Source organism: Balaenoptera ricei, chromosome 4 (genome assembly GCF_028023285.1).
Source record: "Balaenoptera ricei isolate mBalRic1 chromosome 4, mBalRic1.hap2, whole genome shotgun sequence".
NCBI lineage: Eukaryota > Metazoa > Chordata > Mammalia > Artiodactyla > Balaenopteridae > Balaenoptera > Balaenoptera ricei.
This window is the reverse complement of record NC_082642.1, coordinates 21,227,181-21,245,224: the sequence shown is the minus strand read 5'-3', so window position 1 is coordinate 21,245,224 and position 18,044 is coordinate 21,227,181. Positions and strand designations below refer to the sequence as shown.

The window sequence follows — 18,044 nt, the reverse complement described above, 5'->3', positions numbered from 1 at the left end:
AACATACACAGCGCATACAGGGGATAACCAGGAGCACCTCGCTCTGGTGACCAGGGGTGATGTTGCCACTGAGCCCCACAGGACACCTACATAAGACCAGTCTTTCAAGACTGGGAGATGTAGCTGATACACATATTATGTAGAAACAAACACAGACAGTTAGGCAAAATGAGGATACAAATGAGAAAACAAGACAAAACCAAAAGAAAAAAATTAAACAAAATGGAGACAAGCAATTAACCAGATAAAGGGTTCAAATCATTAGTCTTAAAGTTGTTCACTGGACTCTGGAGAAGAACAGATGAACTCAGTGAGAACAGTAACAAGATAGAAAACACAGAAAAGAACCAGTCAGAACTGAAGAATACAATAACAGAAATGAAAAATACACCAGAGGGAATCAGCAGACTAGAGGATGCAGAAGAATAGATCAGCAATCTGAGACAGGGTAGTGGAAGTCACCAAATCAAAACAGCAAAAAAATAATAATAATAATTTGTAAAATGAGGATAGTTTGGGACTTCCCTGGTAGTCCAGTGGTTAAGACTCCACACTTCCACTGCAGGGGGCCCGGGTTTGATCCCTGGTCGGGGAAGTTCCCCATGCCACGTGGTGTGGCCAAAAGAATAATAATAATAAATTAAACTAAATTAAATTTTTAAAAAAAAAGGATAGTTTAAGGGACCTGTGAGACAACATCAAGTGTACTAACATTCACATTACAAGGGTCTCAGAAGGAGAAGAGAGCGTAAGTTTTCCTCAAAACCTATCTGAAGAAAAATGACTGAAAACTTTCCTAACCTGGCTAACAAAACAGACATCCAAGTCCAGAAAGCATAGAGAGTCCTATATAAGATGAACCCAAGACACCCATACCAAGATACATTATAATTAAAATCTCAAAAGTTAAAGACAAAGAGAGAATCTTTAAGGCAACAAGAGAAAAGCAACAAGGGACTCCCACATAAGACTATCCGCTGATTTGTCAGCAGAAACTTTACAGGCCAGAAGGGACTGACATGATATTTAAAGTACTAAAAGAAAAAAAGATTACAAACAAGAATACTCTACCTGGCAAGGTTATTATTCAGAATTGAAGTAGAGATAAAGGGTTTCCCAGACAAGTAAAAGCTAAAGGAGTTCATCACCACTAAATAAGCCTTATTAAGAAACGTTAAAGGGACTTCTTTAAGCAGAAAAATGAAGGCCGTAACTAGAAACAAGAAAATCATGTAAGAAAAAATCTCATTGGTAAAGGCAAACATATAGTAAAGGTCAATCACCTACAAAGCTAGTATGAAGGTTAAAAGACAAAAGTAGTAAAAGCACCTATATATAAAACAATTAGTTAGGCAATACACAAAAAGATGCAAAATGTGTCAGAAACATAAAATATCGGGGGCAGCGAATGTAGTGCTTTTAGAATGCACTCAAACTTAAATGACCATCAATTTAAATAGACTGCTGTATACATAGATTGTTGTATATGAACCTCATGGTAACCACAAACCAAAAACGTATAACAGATACACAAAAAATAAAGAGAAAGGAATACACACATAACATGAAAGAAAGTCATCAAATCAGAAAGAAAGAGAACAAGAAAAGAAGAAAGGAACAGAGAAGAACTACAAAAACAAAACAACGAAATGGCAGTAAGTACATACCTGTCAATAATTACATTAGGAGGTTCCCTGGTGGCACAGTGGTTAAGAATCTGCTGCCACAGGGGACACAGGTTCAAGCCCTGGTCCGGGAAGATCCCACATGCTGCGGAGCAGTTAAGCCCGTGCACCACAACTACTGAGACTGCGCTCTAGAGCCCGCGAGCCACAACTACTGAGCCCGTGAGCCACAACTACTGAGCTCACGTGCCACAACTGCTGAAGCCATGCTCCACAACAAGAGAAGCCACCGCAATGAGAAGCCTGCGCACCACAACAAAGAGTAGCCCCCGCTTGCCGCAACTAGAGAAAGCCCGCACGTGGCAATGAAGACCCAACACAGCCAAAGATTAATAATAATAATAAAATAAATATTTTTTAAAAATACATTAAATGTAAATGGACTAAATGCTCCAATCAAAAGACAAAGCGTGGCTGAATGGATTAAAACAACAAGACCCATTTATATGGTTCATACAAGACTCACTTCAGATCTAAAGACACACACACAGAATGAAAGTAAAGAGATAGGGACTTCCCTGGTGGCACAGTGGTTAAGAATCCACCTGCCAATGTAGGGGACACAGGTTCGAGCCCTGGTCTGGGAAGATCCCACATGCCACGGAGCAGCTAAGCCCATGAGCCACAACTACCGAGCCCGTATGCCACAACTACTGAAGCCCACGCACCTAGAGCCCGTGCTCTGCAACGAGAAGCCACTGCAGTGAAAAGCCCACACACCGTAATGAAGAGTAGCCCCCGCTCGATGCAACTAGAGAAAGCCCACGTGCAGCAATGAAGACCCAACACAGCCAAAAATAAATAAATTAAATAAATAAATAATTTTTTTTTTAAATGGAAGTGAAGGGATAGAAAAATATTTCATGCAAATGGAAATGAATACTAATGATATTAGTATTAGATGGAAATGGAAATCTAATACTAATGATATTAGAATTAGTATTAGAATACTAATATCAGGCAAAACAGACTTGAAAGCAAAGACTGTAACAAGAGACAAAGAAGGTCATTACATAATGATCCTTGGGGTCAATCAAACAAGAGGATATAACACTTCCAGATATCTCTGCACTCAACATAGGAGCATCTAAATACATAAAGCAAATATTAACATACATAAAGAGAGAAACTGATAGTAATACAATAATAATAGGAGGCTTTAATACCCCACTTACATCAATGGATAGATCATTCAGACAGAAAAATCAATACGGAAATATTGCCCTTAAGTGACACAGGTGCACTTAACAGAACATTCCATCCAAAAATAGCATAATACACGTTCTTTTCAAGTGCACATGTAATATACTTTGGGTAGATCATGTTAGGCCACAAAACAAGTCTCAATAAATTTAGAAAGATTGAAATCATATCAAGGACCTTTTCTGAAAGTAGAAATCAATTACAAGAAGAAAACTGGGAAAAACACAGACACATAGAAGCTAAAAAACATGCTTCTAAGCAACCAATGAGTCAATATAGAAATCAAAGAGGAAATTTAAAATACCTTAAGACAAATGAAAATGGAAACACAATGTTCCAAAAACTGGAGCACAGCAAAGCAGTTCTAAGAGGGAAGTTTATAGCACTACAGGCCTACCTTAGTAAACAAGGAAAACCTCAAATAAACAATTTAACCTTATACCTAAAGAAACAAGAAAAAGAACAAACAACACCCAAAGTTAGTAGGAGGAAATAAGAGATCAGAATGGAAATAAATGAAATAAAGACTGGGGAAAAGAGAAATATCAGTGAAAAAAACTAAATGAAAGACAAGTTGCAACTGACACAACAGAAATACAAAGGATCATAAAAGATTACTACAGTTATTCGCCAACAAATTGAACAGCCTAGAAGAAACAGATAAATTCCCAGAAACATGCAACCTTCCAAGAGTGAATCAGGAAGAAATAGAAAATCTGAACAGACAGATTACCAATAATGAAACTGAATTAGTAATTAAAAAAAAAAAATCCCAACAAACAAGCCCAGGACCAGACAACTTAACAGTAAATTCAAACAAACTTAAGGAAGAGTTAATACCTATCCTTCTCAAACTATTCCAAAAAATTGAAAAGGAAGGAACAATTCTAAGTTCATTATACTGATATCAAAACCAGATAAAGACACTACAAAAAAAAATTACCGGCCAATATGTCTGATGAACATAAAATGCAAAAATCCTCAACAAAATATTAGCAAATTGATTTCAATCATATAGTAAAAGAACCATACACCATTATCAAGTGTATTCCACAGATGCAAGGATGGTTCTGTATGCTCAAATCAATCAACATGATATACTACATTAACAAAGTGAAGGATAAAAATCACATGATCATGTGACTAGATGCAGAAAAAGCATTTGACAAAACTCAGTATCCATTTTTGATAAAAACTCTCAACAAAATGGATATAGAGGGAACATGTATCAACATAATAAAGGCCATATATGACAAACCAGCAGCTAAGAAAGTACTCAGTGGTGAAAAGCTGAATGCTTTTCCTCTAACATCAGGAACACGAAAAAGATGTCCACCATTGACACTTTTATTCAACATAGTATTGGAAGTGCTAGCCACAGCAATCACACAAAAAAAGAGATAAAAGGTATCCACATTGGAAAGGAAGTAGTAAAACTGTCACTATTTGCAGATGACATGATAATATATATAGAAAACCCTAAAGACTCCACCAAAACACTATTGGAACTGATAAATGAATTCAGTAAAACTTCAGGATACAAAATCAATATACAGAAATCTATTGCATTTCTATACACAAATAATGAATTATCAGAAAGAAATTAGTGTAACAATTATATTTACAATTGTAACCAAAAGAACAAAATACCCAGGAACAAATTTTGCCAAGAAGGTGAAAGACCTATACTCTGAAAACTATCAAACACTGATGAAAGAAATTGAAGACAATATAAATGAATGGAAAGATATAAGAATTAATACTGTTAAAATGTCCATACTATCCAAAGCAATCTACAGATTCAGTGCAATCCCTATCAGAGTATCAATGGCATTTTTCACAGAATCGGGACAAATAATCCTAAAATGTGTATTGGAACCACGAAAGACTGTGAAAACCAAAGCAATTTTAAGAAAGAACAAAGCTGGAGGTATCATACACCCTGATTTCAAACTATGCTACAAAGCTGCAGTCATCAAAACTGTATGGTCTTGGCACAAAAATAGACACATAGATCAATGGAAGAGAATGGAGAGCCCAGAAAGAAGCCCACTCTTACATGGTCAATTAATGTACAACAGTGGAGCCAAGAATATACAATGGGGAAAGGACAGTCTCTTCAATAAATGATGTTGGGAAACTTGACAGCTACATGCAAAAGAATGAAACTGGATCACTTTCTTATGCCATATACAAAATATAGACTCAAAATGGATTGAAGACTTAAATGTGAGACCTGGAACCATAAAACCCCTAGAAGAAAACATAGGCTGTATACTCTTTTACATTGGTCTTAGCAATATATATTTTTTTGGATCTGTCTCTTCAGGCAAGGGCAACAAACAAAAATAAACAAATGAGACACCAATCTAAAAAGGTTTTGTTCAGCAAAGGAAACTATCAACAAAACATAAAGGGAACTTACTGAATAGAAATACTTGTAGATGATATATCTGATAGGGGGTTAATATCTAAAATATATTTTAAGACTCACACAATATCAAAAAAACCAAACAGTCTGATTAAAAAATGAGCAGAGGGCATGAATAAACATTTTTCCAAGGAAGGCATACAGGTGGCCAACAGACACATTAAATGATCTTCAACATCACTAATCATCAGGGGAATGCAAATCTAAACCACAATGAGATCCTCACATCTTTCAGAATGGCTGTTTGTTATCAAAGAGACAACAAATAACAAGTGTTGGTGAGGATATGGAGAAAAGGGAACTCTTATGCACTGTTGGTGAGACTGTAAATTGGTGCAGCCACTACAGAAAACATTGTAGAAGTCAGTCAAAAAATTAAAAATAGAACTGCTATATGATCCAGCAATTTTACTTCCAGGTATTTACCCAAAGAAAACAAAAACACTAATTTGAAAAGATACATGCACTCCAACGTTCACTGAAGCATTATTCACAATAACCAACATATGGAAGTAACCTAAGTGTCCATCGATAGAAAAGTGGCTAAAGATGCTGTGATACACACACACACACACACACACACACACACACACACAATGGAATTTTACTCAGCCATAAAAAAGGAATGAAATCTTGCCATTTGAAACAACATGGATGGGCTTTAAGGGTGTTATGCTAAGTGAAATACGTCTGACAGAGAAAGACAAATACCATATGATTTCATTTATATGTGGAATTTAAAAACCAAACAAACAAAATAAGACAGAAACATACTCACCAATACGGAGAACACAGTGGTGGTCACCAGAGGGTAAGGGGGTGGTTGGGTGAAATAGATGAAGGGAAATTGAGAGGTACAAACTTCCAGATATAAAATAAATAAGGCATGTGGATGTACTGTATTGCATAGGGAATATAGTCAAATATGGTAATAACTTTGGTGACAGATGGTTACTAGATTTGCTGTGGTGATCAATTCATAATATGTATAAATGTCAAATCACTATGTTGTACACCTGAAACTAATATAATATTACATATCAACTATACTTCAATTTAAAAAAAAGGAGGGGAAAAAAGCTAGACTTGGGGGCAGTTGTCTCGGTTGTAGGTCTTAAAAGTTTGGGTGCACAATGTGGGGTTCAAACTCTTTGCTCCTCAGGGAGAAGCTCTGGATTTTGAGTTTCTACCTGATTGTGGGTCACTGTGCCGTGTTGGGGTTTACAGCAAGATTGTGTCTCAGCATCTCCTACCCGCTTAGGTGTGAGTTTTTTCTCATTTGCCCAATAGGTAGGAGTCACTCAGCTAGTTTTTAGGTTTTTTCAGAGGAAATTGGTCCATATGTAGCTATAGATTTGGCATGTCTTGGGAGGAGGTGAGTTCAGGATCTTTCTACTTGACCATCTTGAACCAGAACTCTGAAGTCAGTCTCTTGAAGAGATATCTGTACTCCCTTGTTCATTACAGCATTATCACAATAGCCAAAATATGGAATCAACCTAAATGTTCCTCAAAGAATAAATGGATAAAGAAAATGTGGTATATGTATACACACACAGTGGAATATTACTCAGCCTTTAAAAAGAAGGAAATCCTATCATTTGCAACATGGACGAACCTGGAGGACATTATGCTAAGTGGAATAAGCCAGGCACAGAAAGACAAATAGTGCATGATCTCACTTATATGGGAATCAAAAACAAGTCAAACTTATAGAAGCAGAGAGCAGAATGGTGGTTACCAGGGGCTGGGGGTGTGAGGGAAATGGGGTGATGCTGGTCAAAGGGTACAAAGTTGCAGTTATGTAGAATGAGTAAATCTAGAGATGTAATGTACAATATAATGACTATACATTTAATATAATATTGTGTTAAATACTGGAAATTTACTTAAAGAGGGTAGAGTTCAGGTCCTCTCATCCCTACCCCCCCCCCCAAAATATGGTAACATTGTGAGGAGATATGTTAAGTGGCTTTACTTTAGTAATCGTTTCACTGTGTATATCACATTATTTTGTTATATATTTTAAATACATACAATTTTTAGTTACAATGTTTTTACATTTTTTAATGAAATTAGCCACAGTAAAAAAGTAAAAAGAAACGTAAGATTTAAATTAATTATGTATCTTATTTAACCCAATATATCTAAAATGTTATTTCAACATGTAATCAGTATAAAAGTATTGATGTTTTACCATTTTTTTTCTTCCTAAGTCTTCAAGATCTGTTGTGTATTTGCACTTAAAGACATCTCAAATTGGACTAGCCACATATAGCTAGTGGTTACCATATTGGACCATGCAGATTTGAATTACAAGAATGCCAGAGAAAGAGAATGGATAAGGGGAAACAGAGGCAGGGAAGAAACAAAATAATTTGAGAAAATGTCCAAGAACTAAAGAATACTAGTTTCCAAATTGAGCAGGCTCTGAGCCCAGCAAAATAAGTGAATTAGATACAGACCAAGGCACCTCATCATATTATTTCAAAACACCAGGGACTCAGAAACCTCTATAGGCTTCAAAGGAAAAAAAAAAAAAAACAGGTCACAGTCAAAGGATCAAGTGGCTTTAGACTTCTCAACAACAATGGATAAATGGAAGACAATGGATCCGTGCCTTTAAAATTCTGAAGGAAAAGAACCACCAAGCTATAATTCTATAAATACCAGCTACATTGGGAGTAGATAAAAGGTATTTTCAATGATCCAAGATCTAAAAATGTAGCTTTTAGGAAGCTACTGAAGGATGTGTTACACCAAACAAGGAAGTAAATCAAGAATGAGGAAAATGTGAGATATAAGAAACAGGAGAAAGGTGAAGGGAATCCCTAGGGTGAAACTGTGAACCAGGCCTAGAGATCAACCAGTCTAGATGAGAGTACGTCAGAAGGAACCAAGAAAGACTTCAAGGAAATGCAATTGATAGAATACCTAATGGGACTGATTATGGATGTAGAAAACTGGTAGAGGTTTGGGGGTTGAATTAGTAACATGTACTGTACCCCAAAAACTAAGCAAATAAAAGAGAAAAGGAAAATGTAGCTATAAATTCTGAATGTTGAGTAATTTATCTATATATTAAGAGGCTGGGGAGGGCATGTGGGTAAGGTGGAATGAATGGCAAAAGAGCTGAAACCTCATCTTTCACAGTGCAAAATTAATCCACTCCTTAAAACAGAAATATGAGAAAGGAGCAATATAGGCATCTTAACTGAAATGTAAAGATAAAAACCAAAATAATCAGGTGTTGAAAATGGTTGGATTTGGGGAAGAGAAAATAAAGGTCTGCCATTTTTTCTAATAAAGTTTGTAAAACTATGTCTAAGTCTAAAGTATACACATATGTAACTTTTAAAAGAAACATGAACAATAATAAATCTGAGTGAATAAAGGACCTTTAACGGGCCATTGCTAATGAGTATCCTTATCTCCTAGCATTGAGTACTGGTTCCGCTGCATGGATGTGGATGGGGATGGTGTGCTCTCCATGTACGAGCTGGAATACTTCTACGAGGAGCAGTGTGAACGGATGGAAGCCATGGGCATTGAGCCCTTGCCATTCCATGATTTGCTGTGCCAGATGCTTGACCTGGTGAAGCCAGCCAACGATGGTAAGATTGAATAAAGAGCCATTTGCATTGTACACCTAGGTGTACAGTGCAGCCTCCGTTGCACTGTAATGGAGTGTGGGATATAATCCTGGATGGTCCTAAATTATTTAACTTCCCAGAGTCTTCCAAACAGGCTTTCCAAATACAGAAGTATTTAAGTTTCTCCTTTATTGTTAGCATAGAACCAACAATTGATGGCAAATTCTGTTTAAGAAATAGGCTTTTTCAACTTAAAATAGAACTACCATATGATCCAGCAATCCCACTCCTGGGCATATATCCAGAGAAAACCATAAGTTGAAAGGATACAGACACCCCAGTTTTCATTGCAGCACTATTTATAATAGCCAGGACATGGAAGCATCCTAAATGCCCATCAACAGAGGAATAAATAAAGAAGCTGTGGTACGTGTATAGAATGGAATATTACTCAGCCATAAAAAAGAATGAAGTAATGCCATTTGCAGCAACATGGATGAACCTAGAGATTATCATACTAAGTGAAGTAAGTCAGACAGAGAAAGACAAATATATGATATCACTTATATGTGGAATTGAATTTTTTTTAACAAAAAGATACAAATGAACTTATTTATAAAACAGAAGCAGACTTATAGATATCAAAAACAAACTTATGGTTACCAAAGGGGAAGGTGGGGAGGGATAAATCAGGAGCTTGGGATGAACACATGCACACTACTATATTTAAGCTAGATGACCAACGGGGACCTACTGTATAGCACGGGGAACTCTACCCAATATTCTGTGATAGCCTATATGAGAAAAGAATCTAAAAAAGAATGAATACGTGTGTATGTATAACTGAATCACTTTGCTTGCTGTACACCTGAAACTAACTAACACAACATTGTAAATCAACTATACTTCAATAAAAATATCAAAATTTAAAAAATTGTTTAAAGAAAAAAAAAAGAAATAGGCTTTTTCCATAGAAACAGAAAGCAGATTAGTGATTGCCAGGGGCTGAGGATTTGGGAGGGGAGATGGAGTTGGACTGCTTGATGGGTACAGTTTCCTTTGGGGGTGAAGAAAATGCTATGGAATGTGATAGTGGTGATGGTTGTGCAGCATTGTGAATGTACAAAAAGCCACTAAGTTGTATCCTTTAAAATGGTTAAAATGGTGAATTTTATGTGAACTTTACCTCAAAAAAAAAAAGAAATCGATTTTTATAATCAAATAAGCATATGCATATACTTTTAAACTTCAGTAAAAGTTTTTTTCACTTGCCAAAACAGCTCTTGAAATTTACCAGATTTGTTCTTACACAGGCAAAATAACTCTACGAGATCTGAAGAGATGCAGAATGGCTCACATCTTTTATGACACTTTCTTTAATCTGGAGAAATACTTAGACCATGAACAGAGAGATCCCTTTGCAGTCCAGAAGGTACCAGTATAGTTTTAACTTCTATTTGAGGGCTGCAGTATCAGGGGTTGTGTGCTACAGATAAAAATGGTCTCTGCCTGCAGGAATTCTGGTATTTAAAGAGGTAACATTTAAAACATTTCATCACATACTGAAATGAGAGAATAAAGGACCTAGAGCACATCTCTTCCCATAGTATTAGAAAGTATATTGGGCTTGATTTAACTGTACCATTCAATTTCGGGATGACAAGGTAATGAAAACTAGATGCTCTCCAAAATAAGACAACCTTCAGATAATGTAACACTTTTTCAAGTGGTAATGATCACTGTACATGACTATCAGTTTGAAGACATTCTACAGCTGAAGAGGGGTGAGCTGCCTTCCCCATACACAAAAACCTGTGGACTCTCAGAAAACCCATGTCTAGAAAAACACCAAACAAACAAAAAGCAGAATATCACCACTTCTCCTTCTAATCCCCTGTTTAAAGAGTAAAAATTATATTGATGGAAAAGAACTGTTTCAGTTGAGTCCTATAGGAGTACAAGTACAGGAAACTTTCTCAGTCTTTTCTTTGTCTTCCATATGTTGCATAACTGTACTTGTAAGAATACAAAGATCAGCTTCTAAAAACAAATACTCTGTACCGGAACTTGGGGCATATCAAGATGCATTATCACTAGCCTGAAGTCAGTATTATATTTCATTGAGTTTAAGATGCCCCATTATTTTATATACTTTTAAGCAAGAAAAATCATTGCCAATTGTAAGTCTGAGATGCATGCCAATTTCAGAGATGTTAAAAGGGTGGGGTGAAGTTCTTAAAATGGATTAAATACAGTAATTAAGACATTGTGTAGTCAATATTTAGGTACTTGCATTCTTCTAGGCATAACTAACCTTACACCCTAGGGCAATGCTAACTCAATTTCATCATGGAAAAACATCATTTTACCTAGAACATATAATCCAAGATGCTGCCTGTATTGTAGAAGGAAAAGAAAATATATGCCCTTTTTCCCCCTTCATTTCTTTTGTGTTATAAATTCTACTTTAAATTTTTTACCTTTAAATTTTCCTCTTTTTTCTGAGAGGTGGTAATTATCAACATTCTGAAAGTGCAGAAAGTGCTCAGTAAATTCCAAGCACTGTGTTGAAAAGGCACTGGTTATATAGAGATGACTCAGTATATAAAGAATGGGTATATAGAGATGAAAAAAGACAGAAGAGCAAAACGTGGCAACCAAGCATAGTATAGCGAAGGAAATGATTGGGGGGAGAAGCGCTGTTTCTAAAAGATAACACAGATAACACGGTATCTGAGCTGGCTTTGAAAGAAGCAATAAAAATTTGTCAGAGGAAGGGATGGTACATTTCAGGTGGGCATAAGCAAACCACAAGTCACTCCAGATAGCTGCTGTGCAAAGTGCCAGAGGAGAAGGGGCTAGAGAAGAGCCTCTGATAACAAGGCTGAAGAATCTAGACCTAAACAGTCCAGCTGCTGAACAGCCTTATAATTTTGTAATTCAAGGTGTAGAAAATCACTTTAGGAATGTTACTTTAGCACCATTGTTAACATGTTTAAATGAAACATTTTTCAGATAGTTTTTTTTCAGTGATGTAAAACATTTGTAATGACCTATCTCCAATTCTTTGTCTTTGATTTTGTTTCCTGTGGCTGTCCTCTTCCCAATCAGGATGTTGAGAATGACAGTCCTGAGCCCTCTGACTGGGACAGGTTTGCTGCTGAGGAATATGAGACCCTTGTAGCAGAGGAGTCTGCCCAAGCACAGTTCCAGGAAGGGTGAGTGAGTCTCCCTTGGTCTTGTAGAACTTTTTTTAACAGGGGTAACCACATTAGGACCACCTTAAAAAATCAAGCTAGTAATCCTTTCCTATTTCTACCATTTTTGAATATCATAAAAATGAGTGATTTTAACCAACTTTAGTTAAATGAATATTTCCCCAGCAGTCTTCTCTTTCCTTCTTCACTAATTTCCTGAAAAGTCTTCTCATGTGCCATTTCCTTTAATGGAGTTGTACCTTTCACTGAAAACTGAGATCATTGTGCAGTCATACTACTTTGCTAGGGATGTTAGTACACCCTGTAAATACAGGAGGAGGCAAGAAGAACTGAAGCTCTTTTAAGTAGTAAAGATCATCATGTTTAAAACAAATCTTTATCAGACATGGTTTTGTGCTTTCAACCCTGAACAGGAAGTAACTTCTACCAAGGATTTATAATAGGGTATAATTCCATAAAGGGACTGTTGTAAGAAATTAAATTATCCAAGACTTTTACTGCTTAGAACATTTCAGTAACTATAATTTGCTGGCTCTTGTCATCTAGCGATTCCTTTAGCAGTTCCTATGATTCTTCCTTAGTCATTGTTTCTCTAAGCCTCTCAATTAATCCTTATTATTAATGTAATGCATTTTGAATAGGCAGTATATTAATTTGATTTAATATTCAAATAAAAGAATAAATAGTAAGTTTCCTGCTACCCAATTGTCCCCGGAAGCAACCACTGTTATCATTTTCTGTGTACCCTTCCAAAGACACTCCGTCCCACTCCCTCCCACACGTTCTCACACTCTCTCATACACACACACGCATATATACACACACACATAACATATATACATACATATGTGTATATGTATAAAAGCAAATACACATATACATTCTTTTATTTCTTTCTTCCTCTTACACATATGGTAGCATACTCATTATTTAGTTCCCTGCTTTTTCCACACTTTTATAAAGTTTCTGTTATACAAGATGAATAAGTTCTGGAGATCCGCTGTACAACATAGTATCTATAGTTAAAATATGGTATTGTGCACTTTAAAATATGTTAAGAAGATAGATCTCATGTTAAGTGTTCCTACAAAAGAAAAAAAAGAGAACACAAGGAAATGTTTGGAGGTAATGGATATGTTTAGTGCCTTGGTTGTGGTGATGATATCACAGATATATGCATATATCCAAAATCATCAAGATGTATTCACTAAATGTGTACAGTTTTTTGTATCAAACTTCAATAAAGCTAAAAATGATAACAACAAAGATTGTGAGAGCAGCATGGTGAACCAGATACTTGTATTTTATGATCATTGAGGTATAAATGAGGCATCACAAATATGTGGGGGGCCCTGAGGTGTATGAAAAAATTAATAAAAGAATAACTGAAGGTTGGAGAAAAAACAAATCAGTAAATTGGAGATTATTCCATAAATATATTTAATGAATGTGCTAAGTTTTTTATAACTGCATAACATTCCACTATATAGTTATACCATTATTTTACATTCCTCCGTTCACGAACGTTATAGTGAAAATAGTGAAATATTAGAGATATAATGTTGCAGTGAATAATCTTATATGTGTCATTTTATACATATGCGGGATAAATTTCTAGTGTGTCGCAAACAGATAGCAAACTTGCAAAGACATAGGAGGATTTTAGAGAAACCAACAAGAAATGATGCAGACACCCAGAACTAGCTATGGTGGGAGCATTTCATCCCTAGGCCTAAAAGGACAAGGAGGTGAAACCATCATCAGAACCCAAAGAGAAAAGCTATATGGAGAAGGTCACCTGACAGAACTTGTGACCTTCAGTAATGCGATTTAGCCAACCTGTGGCAACCCAGCTGAGACAGCTGCTAGAATATCCCGTTTCATTCTCATATCCTTCAGTATCCTGCAGGCGCTTCCCTTTAGCTTCCAACCAGAAACCAGAAGACAAGAGAGCCCAGTGGTGTGGTCCATTTGGGTCAGCCTCCTGGGGCACAGAGCTAGGGGAAGAGTAGATCTAGAGGGATAAACAGAAAATACCCAGCTCAGTAGATAATGTCAAATAGTCCTCCATAGAGATTGTACCATTTTACCCCTACCATTAAGTCTTGAGTATCTTTTTTGAGAGTACTGAAGAAGCCATCACCAAACCACCTTCTTTAATCTAGAGATTTCCTTATTATGCTTAGCCACAAAACTGGGACCTCATTTTTATGTCAAAGACCCAGAGGAAGCCCTTAAAATCATTCATCATTCATTGATTATCTTAAGTCTGAGTGCATCAGAAAAGACAGGCAAGTTGATTCACAGGCATGATTTAGTTTTTTGGCAGGGAGCTTCATTAGTAGGAATTGGGGTAAGTGTACTGATCTTATGAAGCAATATCACTACTGTTAAGAAGATGTGTAGATGTTTATAATAGTGAAAACTGGAGACAATCTAAGTATTTAATAAGAAGATTAATAAAATTATCCTACATATACACAGTGCAAGCCCATGTAACCATTAAAAACCATTTTGTGGATGTATAATTCTTAACTAGCAAAGAAAAAATAGGGATGTGAAAGAAGGCTTTGAAAGATCAAGTAAAACTGAACAGAAAGGAACAAAATAAAGTTATCAGAAAGAAAATTAGGTATATATAAGGAAAACAAAAGGGATCTAACTTATATATACTAGACAGTGGAGCAAACAAAATAGAAAAAAATATTCAAAGATAACAGAAAAGCTTTTCTGAAATAAAAGAAGACCTGAATCTGAAAGGTCAGAAGTCACACCATATCCAGGAAATACTGATGATGACTGGCCCCATAGATGTGTGGTGAATTTAGCAGAATTCAAAGATAAATAAAAGTTTACTTTGGGGGCTTTTTCCATTTTTTAAAAATGCAAGTCACCAGACAAGAGGGGGAAAAAAAAATCAGCCTTGCCTCAGGTACCTCCACAGTAAAAATGAATACTAGAAGATCATAAAACAATATTTATACTAACCCAAGATGGCATTCAAACATGAAAACACAAATGGATATTTTCAAACATACAAGAACTGAAAGGAATAAAGCACCCATGAGCTCTTCTTTAAAGAGGACATAATCATAAAACCAAGAGATGAACCAAAATAGAGAGCCCAGAAATGGAGTGGCCATGGTGGAAAAGAAATAATAGTGAGTGTTCAATCCATTTAAATATAAAAGGATGGAGACAGAACATAATATTCCGGAAAAAATAATATAACTAAAAGTAGGATGTAGAGAGGAGGAAGAAATATATGTGTAAGTTTCATTAGCAGGGCCTCAACAGCTACCCTCTAAAGCTGATAAGTCAAGTTGAGGATTTAAGGCTATTAATTAAAATAAACATTTGAAAAACCAAAGCCAGACTCTAAATATTCTAATTCAATCAGAAAACATGTACACACAAAAAAGAAAAACACAGACCACGCAGCATAAAGATGACAGAACTAAAACAAATACTTTTAAGTCAGTGAATATAAATGGAACAAACTCACTTATTAAAAGAAAAGTATTCAATTATAGAATGACAACAAAAGTTGAATTAAAAAAGACTAAACACCCCAAAAATGCTGTCCTGATAACATCAGATTCTTGAAGCAGAAACTCCAAAAGGAAAAAAAAGGAGAAATTGAAACCTGTTATTTGCAGCCATAATAAAATATTCCCTGAAAATGGATACCTTTGTGGCTTATTGTCCAGAGACCATTTACAAAATACATATTAGGCCACAAACAAAACTTCAGTCGACTTCTAAAAAGTAACAATAATACAGACTAGCTTCTCATTTCAAGGAGGTAAACAAAGCATCCTGTAGTTTTCAGTCTCTCATACCATATAAAAATAAGAAATACAGAGCACCACTTGAAGTACTAGGAGAAACTTTCAGTGGACTAAAAGAAGGAAAGCAGATGGAATCGGATTGAAGAGGGAGCCAGAGCTTAGGTTCTATGCAGGAAGATGAGGAAGATAATTGCTACAGATAAAGGGAGCAGCACTTACAGATGATTCATACCTTAATTTGATTGAAACCAAGAGCAAGAGGGAGACCAGAAGAAGAAGCATCCAGGGAGGTTGAACCCTGTACATCCCATCCTACCCGTAAAGGAAAGACAAAAGCAGTGAGTATGGGATCTTGGGGCAGCATGGCCCATCCATCCCCCTATTCCCATTTAAAACACTAGCAACCCCACATTGCTGTCTCCTAAGCAGCCAGTGCAGAGGCAACAGTCTGTTCTCTACTACATAGTAAAGTGGACAAATATCAACCAATAAAATACTCAACAAATGGAAGAACTTTCAACCCTGGAAGGAGACTCACTACAACAATCAGAACAAGACATCAAAATGGGTATATTTACTTTTTTTTTTTTTTCCTGCACCGCACAGCATGTGGGATCTTAGGTCCTCAACCAGGGATCGAACCTGTGCCCCCTGCAGTGGAAGCACAGAGTCTTAGTCACTAGACCGCCAGGGAAGTCTGACTATTTTTAGAGAGATAAGAGAGAATATTACACTCTTCAAGCAAGACCGGCCAGTATCTTTCCAGTATCTGGAAATGAAAAGAAAAAAAATCTTAATGAAAAAACACAATCATTGGGCTAAATAATAGAATGGACACATCTGAAAAGTTGATTTGGAATATTGATTGTGATACAGGAGTAAGAAATCCTTGTAGAAGCCAGTAGAAATAATAGCCAAATAATTCCCAGAATTTTAGCTGTTTAAACAAATAAAAATATACACAGAAACAGGAATCAGCAAATTTTTTCTGGCCAGGTAGTAAATATTTTAGGCATTGCAGGTCCTCTGTCACAATTACTTAGCTCTGCCACGGTGGTGTGAAAGTAGCCATAATATGTAAGCAAGTGAATGCGGCTGTGTTCCAATAAAATTTTAATAATAGACATTGAGATATTAACTTCAGATCATTTTCACATCGCGAAATATTCTTCTTTTGATTTTGTTTTCAAATCTAAAAAGGTAAAACCATTCTTAGCTCATGGACTGTACCAAAACAGGTGGTGAGACAGATCTGGCCCACCGATTGTAGTTTCCCAATCCCTGTAGTAGAGTGAAATTTCAGAACATAAAAGATAAAGAAGAACTGAAAAGCTACCGGAGAGGGAAAAGAAAAGATTACCCACAAATTAAACACAAAAAGAAACAGATACACTAACTAATATGTATAAAATAGATAACTAACAAGAACCTGCTATATAGCACAGGGAACTCCACTTCACTTTACTATACAGTAGAAACTAACACAACATTGTAAAACAACTATACCCCAATTTTTAAAAAAAGAAGAAAGAAATAGAGCATTTCACTGAAATTCTGAAAAGAAAATAACTTTGAACCTTGAATTCTGTTCCTATTTAAATGTGAGGGCCAGATAAAGACATTTTTAGACATTCAAAGATGCAAAATGGTTGCCACCCACAGATGATCTCTGAAAGAAATTTTAAAGGGTATTCTTCAGCAAGAAGGTAAATATATCCTAGAGGAATAGTGGGATACAAGAAACAACAAAATTAGTAAAATTTATCCTTAGAATTAGGGAAGTATTGATTATAGATACTGTTAACAGAGAGAGTAAAAGAAGGTCAGGGTAATATGCCATGAATCTTTATTAGAGTGAAGAATATAGACACTGATAAATTTATATTTAACAATGACTAGAGTTAAAGTATGTCTGTTGGGCTTCCCTGGTGACGCAGTGGTTAAGAATCAGCCTGCCAATGCAGGGGACACGGGTTCGAGCCCTGGTCCAGGGAGATCCCACATGCCGCAGAGCAACTAAGTCCGTGCGCCATAACTACTGAGCCTGTGCTCTAGAGCCCGCGAGCCACAGCTACTGAAGCCCACATGCCTAGAGCCCGTACTCCGCAACAAGAGAAGCCACC

At 36.2% G+C, this 18,044-nt stretch overlaps 1 protein-coding gene across 3 annotated transcripts in view; it reads left to right on the top strand.

The window, feature by feature from the left end:
* PPP2R3A (protein phosphatase 2 regulatory subunit B''alpha) overlaps positions 1-18,044 on the top strand; it is a 210,498-nt gene that overhangs the window by 173,229 nt on the left and 19,225 nt on the right. For all 3 annotated transcript variants that reach the window (XM_059920276.1, XM_059920277.1, XM_059920278.1), the window contains 3 exons: positions 8,758-8,933; positions 10,226-10,344; positions 12,024-12,130. In XM_059920276.1, the coding sequence (XP_059776259.1) occupies positions 8,758-8,933; positions 10,226-10,344; positions 12,024-12,130 (402 nt within the window). The remainder of the gene's footprint in view (positions 1-8,757; positions 8,934-10,225; positions 10,345-12,023; positions 12,131-18,044) is intronic.